The sequence below is a fragment of the Xiphophorus couchianus genome, chromosome 2, assembly GCF_001444195.1.
Source record: "Xiphophorus couchianus chromosome 2, X_couchianus-1.0, whole genome shotgun sequence".
Taxonomy (NCBI): domain Eukaryota; kingdom Metazoa; phylum Chordata; class Actinopteri; order Cyprinodontiformes; family Poeciliidae; genus Xiphophorus; species Xiphophorus couchianus.
In genome coordinates this window covers 13637635-13658742 of record NC_040229.1, presented here as the reverse complement: position 1 = coordinate 13658742, position 21108 = coordinate 13637635, and the positions used below count along the sequence as shown (strand labels likewise).

At 39.2% G+C, this 21108-nt stretch overlaps 1 protein-coding gene across 6 annotated transcripts in view; it reads right to left on the bottom strand.

Annotated features, from left to right (window-relative positions):
- The window catches only part of tln2b (talin 2b), a 102352-nt gene that overhangs the window by 11417 nt on the left and 69827 nt on the right, over positions 1 to 21108 (bottom strand). For 4 of the 6 annotated variants that reach the window (XM_028044138.1, XM_028044129.1, XM_028044146.1 and 1 more), the window contains exons 27-50: positions 20831 to 21039; positions 20289 to 20408; positions 19547 to 19744; positions 18918 to 19057; positions 18346 to 18439; positions 16914 to 17003; positions 16671 to 16793; positions 15968 to 16111; positions 14772 to 14957; positions 14484 to 14624; positions 13706 to 13887; positions 11924 to 12056; positions 11711 to 11812; positions 11403 to 11573; positions 11012 to 11158; positions 9892 to 9993; positions 9599 to 9718; positions 8848 to 8994; positions 5924 to 6090; positions 5556 to 5739; positions 5103 to 5228; positions 2916 to 3032; positions 2259 to 2444; positions 490 to 597 (exon numbers count right to left, since the gene is read on the bottom strand). In XM_028044138.1, coding sequence (XP_027899939.1) covers positions 490 to 597; positions 2259 to 2444; positions 2916 to 3032; positions 5103 to 5228; positions 5556 to 5739; positions 5924 to 6090; positions 8848 to 8994; positions 9599 to 9718; positions 9892 to 9993; positions 11012 to 11158; positions 11403 to 11573; positions 11711 to 11812; positions 11924 to 12056; positions 13706 to 13887; positions 14484 to 14624; positions 14772 to 14957; positions 15968 to 16111; positions 16671 to 16793; positions 16914 to 17003; positions 18346 to 18439; positions 18918 to 19057; positions 19547 to 19744; positions 20289 to 20408; positions 20831 to 21039 — 3437 coding nt within the window. The remainder of the gene's footprint in view (positions 1 to 489; positions 598 to 2258; positions 2445 to 2915; positions 3033 to 5102; positions 5229 to 5555; positions 5740 to 5923; positions 6091 to 8847; positions 8995 to 9598; positions 9719 to 9891; positions 9994 to 11011; positions 11159 to 11402; positions 11574 to 11710; positions 11813 to 11923; positions 12057 to 13705; positions 13888 to 14483; positions 14625 to 14771; positions 14958 to 15967; positions 16112 to 16670; positions 16794 to 16913; positions 17004 to 18345; positions 18440 to 18917; positions 19058 to 19546; positions 19745 to 20288; positions 20409 to 20830; positions 21040 to 21108) is intronic. The other 2 variants (XM_028044153.1, XM_028044161.1) reach the window with 1 other exon arrangement.

Genomic DNA, 21108 nt, shown 5'->3' with positions numbered 1-21108 from the left:
GCTGGCATGTAATGACCAGTCCAACAGGAAAGATACAATACTGGAAATGTGATATGTTTTGTCTTTCCAAAAGTTTGTAATGATAAATGTTGTTATAAACAGATATTAAAATGTATGGTTACAAAAATGCCCTTTTCTTAATCTTGATACTAAAAAACCTTAGTCTGTTTTGAAACCTAATTACAAATGAATAGCTGTGCTAAAGTCAGAGGTTAAGTGTAAATCACTGAGAAAGGTTTTCCAAAATTTTCAAGAATTAATCTTGTACATCAGACCTGATTAATGTTGCAATAAAATATTTCATCTAAAAGTAACTTGACTTAATTTCTACAACCTTATATACAGTATATATATATATATTAACTCTCATTTGAAAAAACTGTTCTTGTTCAGAAAAATAAATGGTACAAGCCATGACCTACATAGAAAAGAATCTTTCCCAAAATATTTCCTTTTCAATAAAAATGGTTTATGTAAGTGTACACACACCTGCAGTACTTGTTCCAGAAGGTTGATGTATTCGGTGGTGCACTCAGTGCCGTATTGTAAGGCTTTTCCTCTCAAGTCCTCGCTCACCTCAGGATGATGTGCAGCTTGCTATAAAGTAAGTAAAGGCTGAAAATTACATTTACTGTCACTATTTAAGGACCTAAATGTATAAAATAGGTTGGAACCTAACGCATCAGAAGCCAGAGAAAGCACACAGTTGTGAGAACATGCTTAAAGAAAACTATTGAAGTTCATTCAGAGTTTTAGTAGATCACAGGAAGGTTAAACATATATCAAAGTTTTATCTTTTTGATTTTTCAGCTGCTTTCTGTCATGAAAATTGGATTTGAAAATGTTTTAAAATCCCACCAAACAGCACACTCTCTTCAATTCCTTGTTTTGCTTCTGCTATTCACTTTATTTCTGACTCACAAGGTCATGGCAAACAAATACACCCTTGATTTTAATCAGGACACAGTTTTCCTCTCTTTAGCCACACACACAATGGAAGCTGAGGTGTTAGAGTAAAATGTTTTACTTTGTTTAGTATGGTAAATGGCCTTTGCTTGTATAGCACTCTTTCAATTGCAGAGGACACAAAGTGATTCACACCACATTCTGCCATTCACTTATTCACACACACAGTGGCAAGCTACTGGGTAGTAGCCATAGCTGCCCTGGGGCACAATGACAGAGGCAGGGCTGCCACACACTGGTGCCACCTGGCCCTCTGACCACTACCAGCAGAGGTAGACGGAATGGAAATAAAATCAGCAACCCACTGATTGTGGAACCAATGCCACCGTCACCACCATTGTCCCCATATGATTTCAATAAACCCTTTTGGGTTTCCTTACCTTTTTTTATGGTGGTTTTGAAGTTTACCTTTGAATAATTTCATTTCTGTTTTGTGCATAAATATACATCAACTCTAAAAGAAAAAAGTAATATGTCTGACATATACTTGAAAAGGTGATATCCATGGCAAAGATATGATGGCTTTCCTTAATAATAATAAAAAATCTTAAAGTAAAAAAATAATATCAGACTTTAGAATTGTTATATCTGGTACAGATTAATAATGAAGAAACACTTGTTTGCAAACGCATTTCTTTAAATTTGACTAAAATAAACCATGGTTATTTGATTTCTGTTGTGGTGTGCTGACTAAACGCGTGTATACCATCTCCTGCATTCACAAATATTATTACTTGCAAACATCTTTGTACATCTGTTCAATAGAGGGAGGGTGAGAACATACATTTTGTTGGGTTGAACATGGAGACTGCTATTGTAGTAAGTCTCAACATGCTTATACAAGATGCTGAATACAGTTTGAAATCCTAACTTCATTAATATTTTGTCTATGATCTCTTATAGTTTGAAATCACTTAAAATCTGTGCTGTTGGGTTAAGCTTTACCAAAAGTGAAGATCTTGAATCAGTTCAAAATTCTGATTATACCACCTCTACTTAAAATTCAGCCACCACGACAATTTCTTGCTGATGTTTAAATGTGGAAAAACACAGCCTGCGCTGCTCAATCATCCATCCATTTCTGTGTTCTTAAAATTGCTCAGCGGGTGACGAGTATATCCTGCTTTCCAGTCTGACTTTGAACACTGACTGAGTCACTTCTCGCAGTAGCATGCAGAAAATAAACTCGACTCGATAATATCTGCTCTCAGCAGGCTCAAGTTCACATGTTCCCTGCCAGCCTGGTGCTGTCTGTGTGAGGCCTGTTTTGGCAGGGTGGAGTGGATTAGCACCTTGCAGGTAGTCAGCATATCGGAGATGGCTTTGCGGCTCAGGTTGGCGGTCGCGATCACGTCCTCCTGCTGAGCGGAGTTGCCTGCAGCCACGGCCTTGGCTGTGGCTACAGTGATGCCCTTTGTGTTGCGGATGAACTCCTCGGGTGAAGCGGACTTGTCCGGGACGTCCTTGGACTGGAACACCTGACGGGAAGAAGAGAATCACAAAATTGCAATAGGGTACGTGCGCAGAGAGAAAGTGAACACAGTTTACACAAGTATATTGTCCAGAAAACGATTGAAAAATGTAGGCAGCGTAATAATATGAACTTAAGGGAGTCTCAGTAAGACTCCCTTGAGGCTAAAGGTCCTCTGATAAGGATTAGAAGCAAATTATATAAAAACAAGCTCTTGGAACCTCTTCATTTCTCACTCTGGCTGTGTCCGTTACCAAGACCCTGATAAGAGCTGTGGGAAAACCTGCAGGGGCTGAGAGAGGAGAAGGAACAGAGCTGGACTGATAATAAAGGGGAAAAAAAGAACAAAAAGCTTCCCTGTGTTGTTCAGAATAATAGACACAGATATCCCTGACCCAGCTTTGCACAAAGGCTGTTTCTCAATGTTTAACTCTCAACAGACCATAAAGAAGAGTCTTGGCCTGTCAGATGCACTTACTGTCAGCTCCTGCTTTATGAACTCAATGGTGGCTTCCAGTGCCCTTGTGCCACGAGTGGCTTCATCCTCCACTGCCTTCACTGTTTTTAGAAGAGAAGTCACGTTGGTCACCATGACCTGTCAGTGATGAGAGAAAAAATGAGGCCTGAACTTAAACCAGAAGGCATAGCACTTCCTCCACTGAGGCCAACAATTTCATTATACAACATATTTAAACTGTTCGTTACTCTGATAATCACACTGTGAATAATCCTATTTGCTGCTAAAAATGTTAGAATTTAATCCTGTTAATATAAAAAGAAACAAATTAACTGACTAGTGCCACATATGTCTGTCTGTGCCATGCTCAGTAAACTGCAGCAAACTCTGACTTTGGAATTTGAAAAACATGATCGCCAGGACTTTGATGGTATCTTGTTCAGAGGTCACCATATGTTAGAGGAACTGAACCAATCTGTCAACATGAACACATCCATGGGTGGCCCTAATTCCATTTAGATGAGAAACCTCAACTAATCCTGTTGCAACAGCTATGTGTGATAGATTGTTTGGCACTTACTTAAATTAGAAAAAAATATACATTTACAGAAGAAATTCAACAACACTTTCAAAGCAGATCTTTGTTTGGATCTGTTTAGAAGCACCTGAGGCTGTGTTGCAAGAAGACTCTTAATTGATTGGATCCTTATGTAAGTGCTCAGCAAGCTTTGTTGTTCAATAGTCAATGGGCATTTTTCAGGCAACTGGGACCTCTTAGGCATGTCTTAAGATTTATAATAAAGCACATACATTTAACTGGAAATTGTGTCAGCTTAACAAAACCTGAGCCTTAGATAACCACTGTTTAATATGCAGAAAGATTTTTATATTACTTTGTAGGGATATTTAATTATAGAGATTGGCCCAAACAGCCATGTTAGACATGCTAGAGAAATCATTCTCGGATCAGTTATCAGGCTGCTTGACACCAAATTGTTGCTCATTTATAAGTGTACTTTTAATAGTATTTAAGTTCACATGTCACCATTGAAACAAAACCCCCAAAATCCTGCATTTGATGATTTTTTTTTAATAGATGCACATTATCAGGTTTTAGAAGTCAGAAAAATGTATGAACCATTGACGGACAATTTGTTTATAGTGACCCAGTACTGGTACATTCTAAAAAGCGATGAGAAGACATAAATGCAATATACATACAGTAATTAAAAAGTGCCAACAACAGCTAAAACCAAGGCTGCAGCTATGATGTGTACAAAATGTGTATTTAAAACTAAGATACAGCATAAAAGTAAGAATTTATACAGGAGCAGCAGCAGCATTCAAAAGTCTAATCAGAGATTTAAAATATTTTTGTTCTTTGTCAGAAGCAGAAGGCAACACTGACATAAAGGCATCAGAATGAAACAAAAAGATAAAACACATCTTTCCTTTGGGCTGATGAAGCACTTGTGCTTCTTCCTAACCTTTCTTTGCCATAGAAAGGACATGTCCCTCTGTATGACACCAGCAATTTTGTGGATTAATTATGTGGTTGAGACTATTCTTGCCCCTAAAAGGAGAAAATATCTAGCCAACAAAAAGGTAAAAAATGAAAGCTTTATGACTTTCATCGACACCCAAGGATTCTGCAATCCTCCATTGACTATTTTTGTCACACAAGTTTATATACAACATCCATAAAATTCATAACATTGTATTTTATTTTTATTCCTAATTAACAGTGTAGTCTTCTTTTTAGTAACTGCCCAGAATGACATTGAACTGGAGTTCATAAAAAAAAAAAGAAAACGAAGAAAAAATTGCCTTTTATCTCTAACGTACACAAACACTGTTCTGCTTTATACACATTACACTTCCAAGTCACATCTGTTAAGAGCTTCTGTAAGGCACACCGGCGCTCTCGTTCACGTTGACAAACACATACACAGAATATATCAGTAACAACTCAAGTTCCACAGATATGACAGAGAAAGCAAAGACTCTGATAAGAGCTGTCACATCTTCCTTTAAAAAAGGCTCAGCGTATTGCTACCACATGCATCAATCTACAGGTAATAATGTAAAGAGGACTTTTGCGGAATGCATTCTGCAGTCTCCTGCTATCAGCAATAGGGCTTTCTGTGAAATAAATCCACCTCTTAAAGAGATGTGACAGTCATCTGTTTCAGAGCTCTGTTTCTGTACCTTGGCCGCGCTCTTCAGCTGATACATGGACGGGTCATCAGGTGCTTTGCCAGCAGCACATTTGGTGGCACCAATGAGCTCGGCCAAAGCCTTGGCCACATCCCTTACTGCATTTATAAGAACCACCTGAGGAGATAGAGGTGGAATCAATAAAGCAAAATGGTCAGAGTGTAGGCTTATCGGCTGTGCTTTGGGGAGAGGATTTAGCACTTATCGCTCCAAGCTAGTCATGATACTTCAGACTTAGTGGAAAGCAGAGATAGTGGTATGCACTCAGGGAAAAGAAGAGGCACAATGTAGGATGAAATGGGAGTCAAAGAGAATCTAACACAGGATGCAAAATACAAAAAAAGAGCAGAGTTTTATTAAATAAAACCATAATAAAAAACCAGATCTGTTCTTTTTTACATGAAAAGGAGAAACCTTTATTAGTGTACTGTGGACTTTCATCACCTGTGTCTCAGGGTCATCGGATCCCATACTGGTCGCCCCCAGTTTGACAACCTCGGTAAGCTGAGTGATGGTCTTGGCTGAGGAGTGTGCAGCCTGAGCCAGCTTCTCCTGGGTGGACGCAGCTCCCGCCACCAGCAGCTTGGTGTCCTCCACCAGCGACTTGGCCGTCTTCAGGATGCTTTCCCTGAGGGACGCGACACATTGTGTGACAATCTGCTCCTTAGTCGTAATGAAGCACCAACAATATAAAACAAAGCAGAGTGTCTCTCTCAGCAGTTTTAACATCTTAAACACTTCTCTTCTTAGAGATGTTTTTATTTATTCAAGCCCAGTTTCTCAATGGCTGTTTAGATGGAGGTCAGAGGTACCTGTGATCAGCAAATGACTCTTCGTTCTCCGGGTTCAGAGTTCCAGCTGAGGCGAACATGATTGTGGTGTCCAGGTCAGCAATAATTCCTGACACAGCACTGGCTGCTGTGATGCAGGCCTGGGTGCCTTTGTTTCCCGCTTGAAGTGCTGATAGCACCAAGGACACCTGAAACATGAATCAACACACAAAAACAATATCTGAAATGCGTTATTGAAAGTTGGAAAGACAACTAGGTCTACAACTCTTATCCCAGCAGCCCTAGTAAAGATGAGGTTCCTGGAGTGGATGGGGCCTCTCAACTCCCCTTAAATTTAAGGAGATTGGGCTTAGAGTATCATGTAAAACAGACTTTTGAGACTTTTCTTTTGAGTCTTATAATGTTGCTTTGATCCATTCATGCATGTTTGAGAAATCCTTGAATTTCCCACTCAGGGGTGCCTAAATGCTTGGTCCAACAAAGCAGAGCCTATTTCCACAAGGTTCCTCTTTAGACCTACAGGGTTCCATCCTGGGGCCCCTCTCATTTAATATTTACATGCTCCTGCTAGCTCAGATTGTAACAAGTAGTGATTAATTACCATAACTATGGGTTTCATCCTGGGAAACTGGTGACATTGCGATGTCATCAGGTGACAATGAACCAATTCAAGCTCTCAGCAGATGCATAGACCAAATTACTATGTAGGTATGCTGTAACGTTCTCCAGCTGAATAGAAATAAAACTTAAGTTATTATTTTTGGACCTAAGGAGGAACAATCAAGATTCAGCACGAAGTTACAGCTACTCCAGCTAGAAACTACCAGTAATCAGGCATGAAATCTGTGTGTAGTGATGGAGTTAGACATTTTCAGTGACACATAAAGACAATTTCAAAGTCGGCCTTTTATCCCTTGGAGAACATTTTCAAGATTAAAGATTTAATATCTCAACAAAACACAAAATAGAAAATAGAGCGCATGAGTTCTAACATCCTTATATTGGCTCACTCAGAGAATAGACTTTAAAATAAGTTTCTTAGTTTGTGGTTTACATTGCATTTACCAATTTATGTCAGCAGGTGGCATAGCCTAACATAACAAACAACTAAAATGCTTGCTACGCTACAACCGACTGGTAACCTATTCAGGGCGTACCCGACCTCTTGCCAAATGACTGCTGGAGATAGACACCAGCTCCCCCGCGAACCTACAAAGATAAGCGGGTATAGCCAATGGATGGGTGAATGATGATTAATTCCTCGTAAGACAAAAAACAGCCATTTCAAATGTATTCAAAGAAGGAAAACCTCCTCAGTGTCTGATTTTCTATATGTTTTAGGAATTACGGTCTTCAGGACATTTAACTTGTGTTGTGACTTTACCTGCACTGAAACTGGAGTAACTGACTGTTACTGGTTTGGAAGAATAGCTACCGGGCAACTACTGCAGAAAGCCATTTGCATAATCCTAGATTTCAATATAGCCTACTATATAAAAACAGCTGTAACAGTCTTTAAAAACCACAGCTGTAGTTATAATGAATACTAATTAGCTTTTTAGGCTTAATCAATGTCAAACATGTCAAAACTGCCACAATATATTAAACACACCTTCTTATTGGTAACACCTAGATTGACAAAAAAGGTCAAGTTTTCAATGACTGTGTTCCATATCTGCACATGAAAACACAGCATACAGTGGAATCTTATAAAAACAGTTTGGTGTGACATGATAAATCAGACAGTGATAAATAATTTCAGAAACCAAACCATCAAGCCATATTTAGATTCAGTTTCAGCATTACTCTACTTTCATAGGAGTCTATCAGCCTTCCACATATTTGTTTTGCTCACTCTGTTGCTCAAAATTTCTGCAAATATATCAAGCTGTGAGAACATCTCTTGTTCATAAGCTTTAGCTATGCCATAGATTTTTCTGAGATTTTAATTATAAACTTTAGCTTTAAATTTTCTTCAGATAAAATTGTTTTTCTTTTTTCTTGCATCTGTTTTGACTTATAGTAATGCTGAACAATAATATCTACCTTCCTCTTTACTTGTCTTGCAAACATCTGAGGATTTTTGAGTTAAAGCTGATGGGTTTCATGATATCCTTTTTCGTAAGAATTTGCAGAATGCCAGTGGCCTTCAAAGTGATGAACTCAAGTAAAAGAACAACAGAGAGAAGATGTGAAGATAAGCAGTATATGGCCTGGGGTCATAAACTGAATCTGGGACATTTGCTTAGAAGAAATTAGCCTCCATATATGCTGCATCTGCTCTACCGTTAGCCATGAAGATTACCATCCACTTAGTCATTGTAACCTCTCTGTGAACTGTGGGTTTAGTTCAGAGGTGGTCAACTCCAGTCTTCAAGAGCCAGTTTGAAACAAGTCTTACATGGATGCCAGTTCAAACACATCAGGTTAAAGTAATCGGCCAGGTCTCTGCAGAATTTGATGGCATGCTGAGGAGATATTCGAGTCATTTGATTCAGGCTTGTTGGAGTAGAGATGTTTATAAAATTTTCAGGACGGATGAAGCCAATTCCAGGTTAATCCTGTGCTTTATAACTGTTGATTATAAAGAATAAAATGGCATGTGATTTCCAAGAACACCCAAACTGCATTAAGAACAGTTTTTATATTTTTTCTTTAAAAAATTGCCTGTTTTTCACTGAAATTTCACAGGAAATATGTTACAATAAAGCTAGAAAAAGTTTATGAATTATTCACAAAGTCAGATTTTTTTATATCATAAAAACTGATTTTAAGATCTTAAAAGACCTTTCAAATTCACTCTTTATAGAAAAAAGGAGAGATTAATGAGGATTTAACATGCTCAGACTTTTAGAAAATATAATTTGAAATTATAACAAAAGCATAAGAAAAAATAGAGCAAGGAATGGTTTCCTTTACCAGTTTCTGATTTTATTGCTGCTTACCTTCTCTGTGACTGCTCGGGCGCACTCAATGAGTTCCCTCTTGGAGAAGCTGTCGGTGGGGCTGAGCTGCAGAGCTCCAGCCTTCTGGACCAGATAGATACATCCATGGCCTAGTTCTTGCACCCGTGTCTTAATCTGGAAAGCAACCTGAAAGCACAAAGTGGCTTGTGTTCACACAGCATTGGTCTTCTTGTTTGAATCATGCTAGAAAAATAACAATCACCCTTCAAGCTAGGATCTCTTACTGAGAGGTGCGAAATAAAACATTTCAAGCACCCTCAAAGAGGAAACGCTGGCACTGCACCTTTAATTTCCTGACTGCAATTCATGGGTGGGTGGTACTTCATTACAAGCATCACTATAGGCTTTTAGAGCGGCCTGTCACTATGGCAACCAACAGGGTTTCAAGCAGCTTGTTATATACAAGATACGATAAGAGCTGCTGTGCTTATTAGTGGTATATTTGCACACAGCCATCCTCAGGATAAATCAGAAAAGATTTAAGAGAACAGCAAGTGGGTGCTGCAAGAGGATGAATGCTGAGGGGACATTTTTTCTGTTTGATCTCCTGTTGTTGGTGAAGTTTGTGAAGGATATCTAAGAATAGAAAACATTTGAGCTCATCAGAGTGTGAGAAATCCATTAAAATTCATTAAAAATGCAGACATTTCAGTGTCACAACCACATACAAAGACTAAAGTATGTAATATTTTTTCACATATTCTTTTAAATACAACAGCGAGGAGCTCACCTCCTCTGGCTCTGCAGTAGCTGCAGCGAGGCGCCCTTGGTGTCCAAGCTGCGCATAGTCCACAGTCACCTGAGAGGCAAGGCCACCGAGCTCCTCAGGACAGGTCACAGACTTGGTCATCTGGTTATAGAAAGATTAAACATATTGTCATCATAAACATAATAATGTTTTCTCAGACATTGTGAGCAAAGATGAACTGAAGTAAAAGTCTTTGTTTCTGTGCACAAACTTGCTGATTCCAATGTCTATTGACTGCAGCTCTACACAGTTAAATGCTTTTGTATTACAATCACCATTTCTTGTGCAGTGATGGCGATGGCCTTGGAGAACTTCACCATGGTCGTCTGGTAGTCCACAAAAGATCCTTCAGGTTCAGGTGGAGTTCCTTCATCAAGCTGTTAGGATCAAGAATCCATTTCAATCCTGCTTATTTTCATTCCAGGTACTCTTACATATGTGAGAACTTGAAAGGTGGGCTGTCAAGATGGGCTGTTTAAATATTTTATTATTTGGAAAACATTTCAGGAGAATGTCACGTGCACCGTTGGAAATGTCATTAATAAATAGTTTGTCTTTACCAATCCAAGTCTTCCTCTGAATAGTGGAAAGCAGCAGGCGGTTCAGATTGTTTATAAATAAATAAAATGCAGCTAAAAGATAAGATCACAGATTTACAGTTCTTTATTTTACACATCTTTTACAAGAAAACAAATCAAGAGGTAAATATCTGATCCAGGCCTATGCGGACGTGCAGATCACTTTCAATTATTAACCCCATTGTCAACATATTGATGTTCCTGCAGGACGAGTCTTAGCTCACATCAGTGGATTAAAATCTGTACCATAATGATAATTGCTAACAAAGACACCACCTCAGAACACTTCCCACAAAATTATTTACCCGGGGTAAACCTAGGTCACCCTTCTGACAAATTAGAAACTGACTGTTGAAACATCACAGTGGACCTCGAGCATCTTGGATTCTCTACATGTTTATTAAAATTGGTATTATGTAATATTTGAATTCTCTGAGAAACATAAATTTGAGTTTTTATAAGCTGTAAACCATATTCATCAAAATGAACAGAAATAGACTTTTCGAATACATCACTTTATGTGTAAAGCATCTTCTACTGAATTTGAATCCGATGAAATAAAAAAACAACTTTTCAATGATACTCTAATTTATTGAGATGTGCCTGTAAATATAGCTGAGATTAGTCAAAATAGGTCAACTAAGCCTGACTGTCAATATCTATATACAGTATATGGTTAGAATTAGGCTAAATTTAGGCAAGATCTCTACTATAAAAGCCAAATTTTAGGGACTGAATAAAGACAATGACTTGGCCCACTTCAAATAGACAAATGAAATAGAAGTGCACAGTTGGAACAAAAGATGCCCTTACTCACCCTGCCAATGGACTCAGCAATGGACTCCACCATGCCCCCGACCATGCCAACCTCACTCGCTGCCTCATTCAAAGTCACCATGATGTCGTCCACAGCCTCCTTCATCAGTTGTGCAGCCTCAGAGATGGCATCATGAGTGTGGGATGCCTGGGGAGGAAAAGACTGATCAGGATTGCTTGTCTTAGTTGTTTCTAACTAACTAATCTGTGTCGTACTCTGGCTGGTGTCTTACCACAGAACATTTACTATATATAATTATTAAATGTAGGGCATCAAATTATTTTAAGCAAAATGAATCTTAAATTATCTAATTCAAATTTCATTAACTATGCCGTCTTTATCTGAAATGCACATCATTTACAGTAAAAGACTATTAGAAGCAACTGTGCACCTTTGGGTTTCCTCCGCCTTCTTTGGCAGCATAGAGCATCTGAAGGGCAGACTCGGACAATGTTTTGGTTTGATCCAGGATGGTCATCTGCTGTTGGTGGTCTTGCAGTTTCGAGACTAAGCCCACTGATGCAACAATGAGTGGATCAAAGTAACCAGCCAGCTGAGTCACCTGCAAGAATGTGTTTAAGAGATATGTAAGAAAAGAAAAGGATTGAAGAACAAAAATAGAAAAGAAAGCCCCGGGTGTAATGGGCTTTTGTTCTGAATCCAAAGGGGATGAAGAGCTACACGGTCAGACAAGAGCACCTTGTGTCCCAGTTGGGCAGCTTCGCCTCGGGCTGCTGTGGAGACAGGATCAATCAGATGACCGATCTCTTGCACAGAGGATGTCAGCTGCTCCTGGAGTGCCTGTTGAGTCACACCAGCAGATAATTACAGCTGAAACCACAACAGAAAAGCTAACAGATCCCCAGTTATTTCTCTTAAACAGGGCACAGCTGATGGGGTATGTGCACTCACCTCCATGGAGATATCATCTCTACAGGGCAGTGTCTGCCCAACTGCAGCCAGGGAGGCTTGCTCAATATCTCGGATACATTTATTGATGTTATCAATGGAGTAATCGCACTCCCTCTGCCCTGGAGCCTTGTCCCTGTCACCAAAAATATGCAAATATATATGCAAAAGATTTATATGCCTTTGATTAAAAAAAAGACAAAGTAAAAAAGAAAAGCTGGCTTACTATAACCTACAAAAAAAGTGTTCATACGTCTTGGGCCTTTTCACATAATGTTATAGTATACAGTAAATTCTATGCATGTTGTTAGAGTTACATATGATGAACCAACCCAAACTGGTGCAGAACATGCTTTTCATTTTTTCACAAATAACAAACTTAAAAGTGTGGCATGCACTAGTATTAAGCCTCTTCTGTTCTGATATTCATTAATAATCCATATTTTTTGTGATTTGTTAGAGAACACTAGTGAACACGCAGCATCAGAAAGTCAGAGGAACACATCAGATAGGTCAGGGTTGAAACTGAGGAGAAGTTAGCTTATAAAGCAATTAACTAGAGCCCCATGGTAATGGTGGAACAACTGCAGAGATCTAAAGTTCAGATAGGATAGTCTGTCATCAATTATTTGTGTGGCTCACAATCCTGACGTTTATAAATAACTAAGCCAAAAGACAGTTGGTGTTGGAAGAAAAGTCCTTGGAATGGAAATTTTTGAGGGATATGCTATGTTGGGGCAAAACCAACATGTGACATAAGCTGATCTTTTTGGACAAAATGTACATTACATGTGGGAATCATCCTGTGGAGATGCTTCTCTTTAGCCAGGACAAGGAAGCTGATAAGTAGATATTTATGTGCAAGAAAGGAGCAGTCAAAGCCTGAATTGGAATTCAGATTCTGTATAAAGAGTTGAAAATTGAAGTTTAGAGATGCTCTTCAACTAATCTGACTGAATTTGAGCATTTCTGACAAGAATGTTTGCAATTTCAATGTCTACATGTGCCAATGTGATTTCCGCTGGTAACTGCAGAGAAATGTGTTCTCTTATTACTGAATCAGAAGAACTGAATTAAAACTATGCACTGATTTGTGCTTATCTTTTAAATAACATTCAAAATAAAACACACTGAAATCTGTCATTACGGTGCAACAAAACATAAAAAGCACAAAGTATTCTAACATTTTTGCTATACACTGTACACATTTTTTTCAGGTTTGAAAAATTAATACCAGTATTCTCACAAAAGAAAAATCTATTTCCCTCACATAATAGCACAAGCTTACTGATTAACCCACTTCTGTTTATTCTGTAATCAAGCTTTTCCTGCCAGGAGTGGAGACAGACAGGAGTCATCACTAAGAGGTTAAGAGGCAACCAGCGTACAATCACATGTAAAACATTTCTAAATGGAAAAAGTGCCATTATTTCTCATCCTGTAATGATGTAAAAAGCACTTTTTGAAATGATAACCTATTCTTTTATATAGGTTATCATCCAGTCAGCCAGTTGACCAGCTGATGACCAGTCATCCGATTGAAGTCAACAGGATGGGTGGAGCACATGGGGAGATTTGTTGCAGCTAACTAACCTAGTACAAAGCAGTTGGTATTATGGTTATTGTAAATTGAGAATAGCAATTTACTGCAAACTTGAATAGATATCAGGAAGCACGTCCTGTAGTTCCAGAATCGGAGTGTTTTCTCCAGCTTTGAGTTAATTTCTAAAATCCTTGATCCAGGATAATTGTGCAGAAACATATGGCGAGTAGGATTCTACTAACCTGATCGATGTGATGAGACTTTTAATGGAGTCAGAAACCGTCCTGGAGTGGCCTGCCAGAATGGACCATGTGGGGGGGTCTTTGGGGTTGAGGACCAGCGAGCGGGCCGTTTCTATGAGGTAAGTGGAGCTATCAAGCATGGAGCGGGCCGAGCGTACTATAGGTTCCTGTGCCACCGAGCCCTGGAGACATAAAAGGATTTGTGTGAGTGAATCAACAGCCAGCAGCTAGCCATGTTGCTCCGACAGAGTTGTTAATATTCTCTGACTACCTTAGAGAGATCAAACGTGCAATCAAATGGAGGGATGAGATTAGAAAGGCGGCTTTACACAGACGTAGAGACTAACACCTTTAGTCTTTATGATAGGAGCCAAAACCTCCCTTGACAATTAGATTAACAAGCTGAAGATTATAGCAGCTGTGGTGAGAGCAATTGCTGTTAAACGCTGCCCTCCAACAGATTACAGCCATAAAGCGTTTAGAGAACGGTACAAGCACTGCACTGCTAAAATGGAAAACCAAAATCCATCTTGGATCTAATTTTGACAGTGAAAGAGAAAGAAAGACAAAACGTAATCTCTGGTCAAATTCTCTACTTTTGTGAAGAGCTGCCTTATAGGAAGAAAGTTATCACTAAATACATAATACTAAGTAAATAAAGAATTTCATAAAAGATATTCCTTCATTTCTGTTTGGTTTTCTCATTTGCATCTATAACCATTAAAACAACATAATGAAGAATGGTCCATTGCAAAGGATCATTACAACGCATGAATACCTCATTACTGATCTGAGCTGGGATGCTTGCAAACTCAGGGTTGTTAGCAAAGGTTGACAGGTTTTCTACAGCCTCAAGGAGTGGAGCTGTGGCAACACGGCACCTATTTCTATTGTCCTCCGAAAAATCGCCATCTAATGCCTGTAAAGAGAAAATGCTGCATGAAAATATATCTGCCTATTTTGGTCTTGTAATTGAACGTAATTGAAGTATACATACACATCTGCACCATCTCCTTTGACCAACCACAGACAGACAAAAATAATCTGTAACAAATTTACACTCAACGTTTTGATCAGTTGGGGAGTTGACCTTGATGGTTTTGACGAGGTTGGCTGTGGTGTTGGCCACCTCTTTGGCTGACTGGACAAATTGCCTCCTAGCCACAGGATTGGAGGTTTTAGAAGAGGCTAGACGGCAGGCGTTACAGAGAGCTGAGGTGTGCTTGGCAACAATCGTTGCTGCAGACAGGACCTTATGGACAGATAAACGGCAAACATCAAACAAGTTTAGAAATGTAGGTAACTCTGGAATATCAAAATGCCTTTACAATATGCCAACAATAACTTCAAATCACATGAGGTTTGTGGTGCACCTGTCACCCACTAAAACTACCAAATTTTGTTCCTATTTAAAATGTTGGTCTTGTAGATATGGATACCAAATCATTATATTTTAAAGGGGGAAATCCAAGTCAACTCACAAGTCTTTTGCCCCAATTAAAAGGCAAGACAAAAATCTCTGGGGGTCAAGTCTCATGTCTCATAAACTCTTTACAGGGCAAGTGCTAGTCAAGTCCCCAGCTGCAGCTCATTGGCAATCTTGAGCTTTGCATGTGCTGAAAGACACTACAGTACCAAGACATTCCTCCAGTCTATGATTTGCTGTTTCCGACCACGAGCGGTGTATTTCTGCAAATGGCAGTAGGATGACTGGAAGGAGCCAGAGGAGCTTGAGTTTTCACATATTATCTGATTCATATTCTACTGTCTGGACATAGTGGCAGTTTTAACAAATATGGAAAAAGTACATTTTTATAAAAGTTACCTACTGCAGTTTTAATGTCCTGAACTCTTTGTTCCAACAGTCTGTCTGTTCCTGCTTAGTGTTTAACATAATGGGGCATCTCAAGGTAACACCTAACACAAGTTCTTAAAGCACACAATTACACTGCAACAACACAATCAATGTTTATTCAGTTGACCTGTCAGTAGCTTAAATGGCTGAGGGCTGTGCTAAGACAAAATGCTGCCAAGCTAGGTTTTAGAGTGGAGAGCAAAAGGCCACCATGTTTCTCTGTAAAAGTAAAATAGTAAGCAACAAGATAATGAATGCAATGTCTTTAGAGTGCTTTACTTTTCACAGTCAGAAAGGTTAAAGTTCAGGCATTTTGTCATCCTCATTTACAAAGGCACATAAAGCAACCGCCACATGCCAGAAAATAATTTTTGTGGTGTCTTTCAGATTAAGATGCATCATCTTACCTGTGAGGGACTACTGGCTGGGTCCACTAAGTTCTGGCAAGCTGTCTGTATGGCTTGATGCGCTCGGGCAAACTGAATAGGATCCACTAGCCCTTCATGACCTGAGTGACTATTAGGATCTGAAACAGCTACAAGGTAAGAGGCCTAAAGGGTTGACAGAAACAGAGAGTTAAGAGTGTGTTTGTTGAGTTAGTTTTAACCAGCAAACTGGAATGGTTATTACAGACAAATTTAACATGCATGAGTGCAAATCCATATACAATTTCCATGCAAATCTAAATTTAATATGTTTAATATGACATACAGTATAATATGAAAGTTTTGTATAGTAAAAGCTAGTGTGAACAAAAAATTGCTCCTTTCTTGAAAAGGCAACAACATGAGGATGCTATTTTAGAGTTTTAAGGATGGCAGACTGTAAAATCTTCAAAAAAGACCTGCCTCACTCTGCATGTGTCTCATTTACTCAATACAAAGCTCCCCAGTAGACTCCAAATAGTATTTGAGTGTTTTCAACCCTGTCATGATGCTTTAGGTTCTTTTCATGTAAGCTCGGCTTTGAAAAAAAAAAAAAAAAATAATTCAATGCAGTCTGGTTAGTTATGAAAATGTAACCACAAACACAGTAAACAGAATAAAATCTGAAATGACAGCAGCAGCCGGGTATCACCCAGGGTGCGTTGGTGCGATGGCGTGATCTCACCTGTGCTGCAGCCTCTGTCAGCCCACACAAAGCTTTGGATGCCAAACTCACACTCTCTCCAAAGGCTAAAACATCACCTGTCTTACAGTGCTGAGAAATGCCTGCCATTGACTCTCCCAGAACCTGAGGCACATCAAAAATAAATAAGAAGCGAACAAATTAGATGTTAAACTATGTCTGCTGCATAAAATACCTCTGACAATTAAAGCATACAGCAGTCTGAATCATTTTAAACGCCAGTACTTTTGAGTTCTCCATGACGCTTTCGATGCAGTCAAAGTAGGAGAGTTCATTTACTGGCTCGTTGGGGTTGCCTAGGAGACCTCTGACAGCCTGCGCACAGATGGAGATGTTAATAACTTGAACCACTGTGAACATATCAATAAACATTTCTGCTATAACACCACTGTAAATCTATCAGGCAGTTAATTCAGATATTAAAATGGCCATTCAATATAAATAGCACATATGAGATGATGCTTCAAAGATAAATTATATCAATCAGTCCCTTTAATTAAAGTTTATTGGTGTTGAAATTAATGTTCAGTTAGGTAATTGAGTAGTAACATGGAGAACTGAACACAGGTAAATCATAAGGTAAAATGCTTTGGATACTAAAGTTTAGACAGTGCAACCACTTTTACTGCTGCTCTTCAGGGGCTCTATGAGAGATATCAGATAAAAGAATAACTGCAACTGGAAACAGAAATAACAGATCCAAGCCTTTCAAAGTAAGTTCAGGCATGCTTATGTCCCTCCCAACAAAACCTTTACCCTTACCTCCACCCAAAAAAAAAAATACTATGTCAGTCCTACATCAACTTAATGGATAGTTGCCACCCAAAAAACTAAATATAAAAACAAATATCTTAATATTCTAAATTAAGAAAGCTTCAATGATCATAGTTATATATAAAGCAAAGTTACTTGAGAGAGTAACTACCAGCATTAACCCAACATTTTAAAAATTCAGAAAAAATACAGAAATCATCAAAATTCTCAAAGTACCCTTTCACGATTATTTTCTGTCTTGTGAAAAGCTCATTTTTCAGGATGTTAAAGCAAAGTTTTTTTGTGCAAAAAATGCCAGTTTTTATTAGCACCTTGTAACAATTAAGTAAACACAAATGAGAGCACACAATCAAACATGATCTAAGGCGTCCCCAGAATTTCTCGCTCTTAATATTGTTGGGATCTTTGAAAAGGGTCCCTCCAAAAAATATGCTATAAAAATAGTTTGCTTTATTTTTAATAAGCAATGTAAATTTCTATTCCATTCAGCCTTAAATCCTATGCTAAGATTTCAGTTCACGGTGTTGCATTTCTTGCAATCAGGCAAAAATGTACTATAGGTGAAAATAGAAGTGTGCACTTTAGCTGATGCAGGACTATAAAAGATTCTATACTTGTAAGACTTTGACGTAAAGTTTTAGAAGCTATAAGAAAAGAACATGAGCAACTCAGTGATAGCATTCTGACAAAAATTCTCAGTCTGCAGTATGAATTTTATCAAGGAAGAAGAAAAAAACAGAGCAATTACAATATTGTTCTATTCTCTGCTGTGAGCTTGGACACAAACATAAAATGTACATTGAATGTAAATGTATACATGTACATCTGTTCCTCAAGCTTGGTGTTTGTCGATATGAATTGAAGTGAATGTGGGGACATCTACCTCCAACTCCCTCAAGGCGTTGTCACACTCTTTTTGTCCCGCTGCTTGCTGGGTGCAGATTGTTATCAGCTGGTTGATGCTCTCCGTCACTGCCCTGAAACACACCAGCAGCCCCAAAACATCCGCTGTTAACTCTCACCTGTGAAAACTACACGCACATACACACAGCCTCACATGTGCTTTAAGCTTCCCTATTCAAGCATGGCAGTGCTGGCCTCTCATTGTGATCGGATAACACGGTGCACAGGGCACAGAGATTGTCTTGAGTTTGTGTTCAGCCTTGCTGAGCACAGACAAGCTCCAGCCAAGGCTTCCATCCTCCTAATTAGACAGAGAGGAGTCAGTCAGGCCAAAAGCCCAATGGGACCAGCTGCTTGGCTTCTCTCCACTAAGGGGAGGATATGCACTCCCTTTAGCAAGACCAAACAGACATGTTGTAGGAGTGGCATACAGATGCAGCAGGAAGATGTTTTGTGTATCCATCACAACTTACACAATCAGGACCAGTTAGATACTCAGCATCATGAGTGGACAATAGAAACGATTCAGCTTCACTCTGAATAATATTGTACCTTGCTGCTACAGCTAGAAGATTTTTTGCATTGGCAGCACCTGGATCCACAGAGAGAGACTTGGCAGCCAGTAGCAGCTTACTTGATGCCATTGAGATGTTTTTCAGATTACCAATGACTTGAATCTGGTCCTCTTTGCTCTGAGCAGGGACAAAACAAAGAAGAATACATGTATTCTTATGATAGATGGAAAAAAATACAGAAAACAATAACCACATCTGCAGGTTAGAAAACTACTATCTTGGCAAGAATGTCAAATAAATGTATTTATGGCATCTCCTTAACTAACCATTTTCTGTACATAGCGGGCTCAAACTTAGGTGTTACGCTGTGTCAACTCCTATTGAACTCCATCTTTACAAACTAATGAGTTAAATCACCAGAACAAGAGCACCACTAGATCCTATTAAATCTGAAAGTGTAGGCGCTGTTAGAGGCTATCAGTGCTCCCAAGTTAATAAGGTGAAAATGTTCAATTAACCACTGTCTTAAACAATATCTTAGCTAATAAGGTAATAAAAAAATACACTCCGTATTTAAGGCTTTCAGCACAATGACGCTTAAGCGCTCCACTGAATAGCCATTTCAGTGGAATGTGGAGGAGGAAGTTGCATGATTGTGAAACCTACTTGGGTGTGTCCTGCCATCTCAATGCCAGCATCCAGGAACTCATCAAAGTCTTGGCTGAACTTCCCTGAGGCTGCAGCCAGCTGGCTGCTTGTTCCACGGGATGAGTGGACGACCTCGCCTGCTGAGTGGTTGAGTTCAGCTGCTGTGTGGTTCAAATCAGTTTGGGCCTCCTGGAAAGTCTTACTGCAGGGAGGGAGCTTCAAAGACAGGTCAGTTTATTAGGATTTGCAGTACAAAAATGCATTGATATTTCAAAATACAGATGCAGGTTGAATAGTCACACTTATATTAGGAATTCAATTCGAAATTTGAAACTTGTGTATTGTATAGTTTTATAGCACGCAGAGTGGTAAGCATTCGTTTCTGTTATTTTTCATGAATTACAGCTAATGAAATGTTGTATCAATGTTTTGACCAACACAATAAGACGGGAGAATGCTGACTTGACTGACAATATACACAAATATATTATATTTAACACCTTGTAAATTTCCCCCAAACTCTTGAGTCGACTTTGCTCAAGAGTTTGGGCAAAGTCTTGAGCAAACTCAAGGCAGTTATCTGCAGTTATCTCTGCTTTTTATACATCTTCTTCTACTACAGTTTTTCCTCTAACTCAACTTTCAGTTAACATGCTTGCAAGCTGTATCCCTTATTTACAATAATCCTTTGTGAGTTGAATAAAAAACAACTGAAGTAAAACAGCTTTTTAATAATATTCTAAGCTTGACCAGAACTCACACAGTCCACCAGGAGCTTCTTGCTGGCTTCCCCGATGCTCCTGAGAGCCATATCGACGTCCTTCTGGCCTGGTAGGCAGTTCACACAGTTATTCAGGGAGTGTGACACCGCTTTAGCTACCTGAAACACAGCACAACATCAGTGAATAGACTGCCATTACCCATTCTAATAATGTGCTACACAGTAAAGCCCAAGAGCAAAGCAGAGCTATACTGGGGGGGAAAAAAAAACATCTGAAATGCAAATTGAGCTTAGAGCGCTGTCACTAATTTTTGTTGCTGTCACAGATTTATGCTAAACAATATGTTTATCTCCTGAAGGGTCTGTGGGAAATGAATGGTTTTATTCCCAAGGGAGGAATGTCAGGCAACAAAGGACTCAGCGGGGAGAAAATAGTAACGCTTAGAGGGGATGATTGTTATGGAAAACCAGAAATGTTTACAAATCAGCGGCATATGGGGGAAGAGGACTGAGAAGAACAATGTAATCACTGGGGGGCATTGATATCGCATCTGGGACTAAATAGCTGGGACCTGTGCTACCTGAGCCAGTCTCTGCTGACTCTCAGCATCTCCTGGATGAACCAGAGCCTGATGGGCCTCGTGGATCAGCATGGCCGAGCCTTCCATCACATACTGAGCCGAGTCCAACATGGCAGCTGCAGCTTGAGGCTCCTTAGTGCTGGCCGCTACACCTCTGGCGGCTTGGGCCAAAGTCCTCAAAGCCTGGGCTGTTTCTCGTGCGGCAACACCTGCAATAAAAAAGAAAATAATTAAATGAATCAATCACATGTTGATAAAACATAGCAAGGATAGACAGT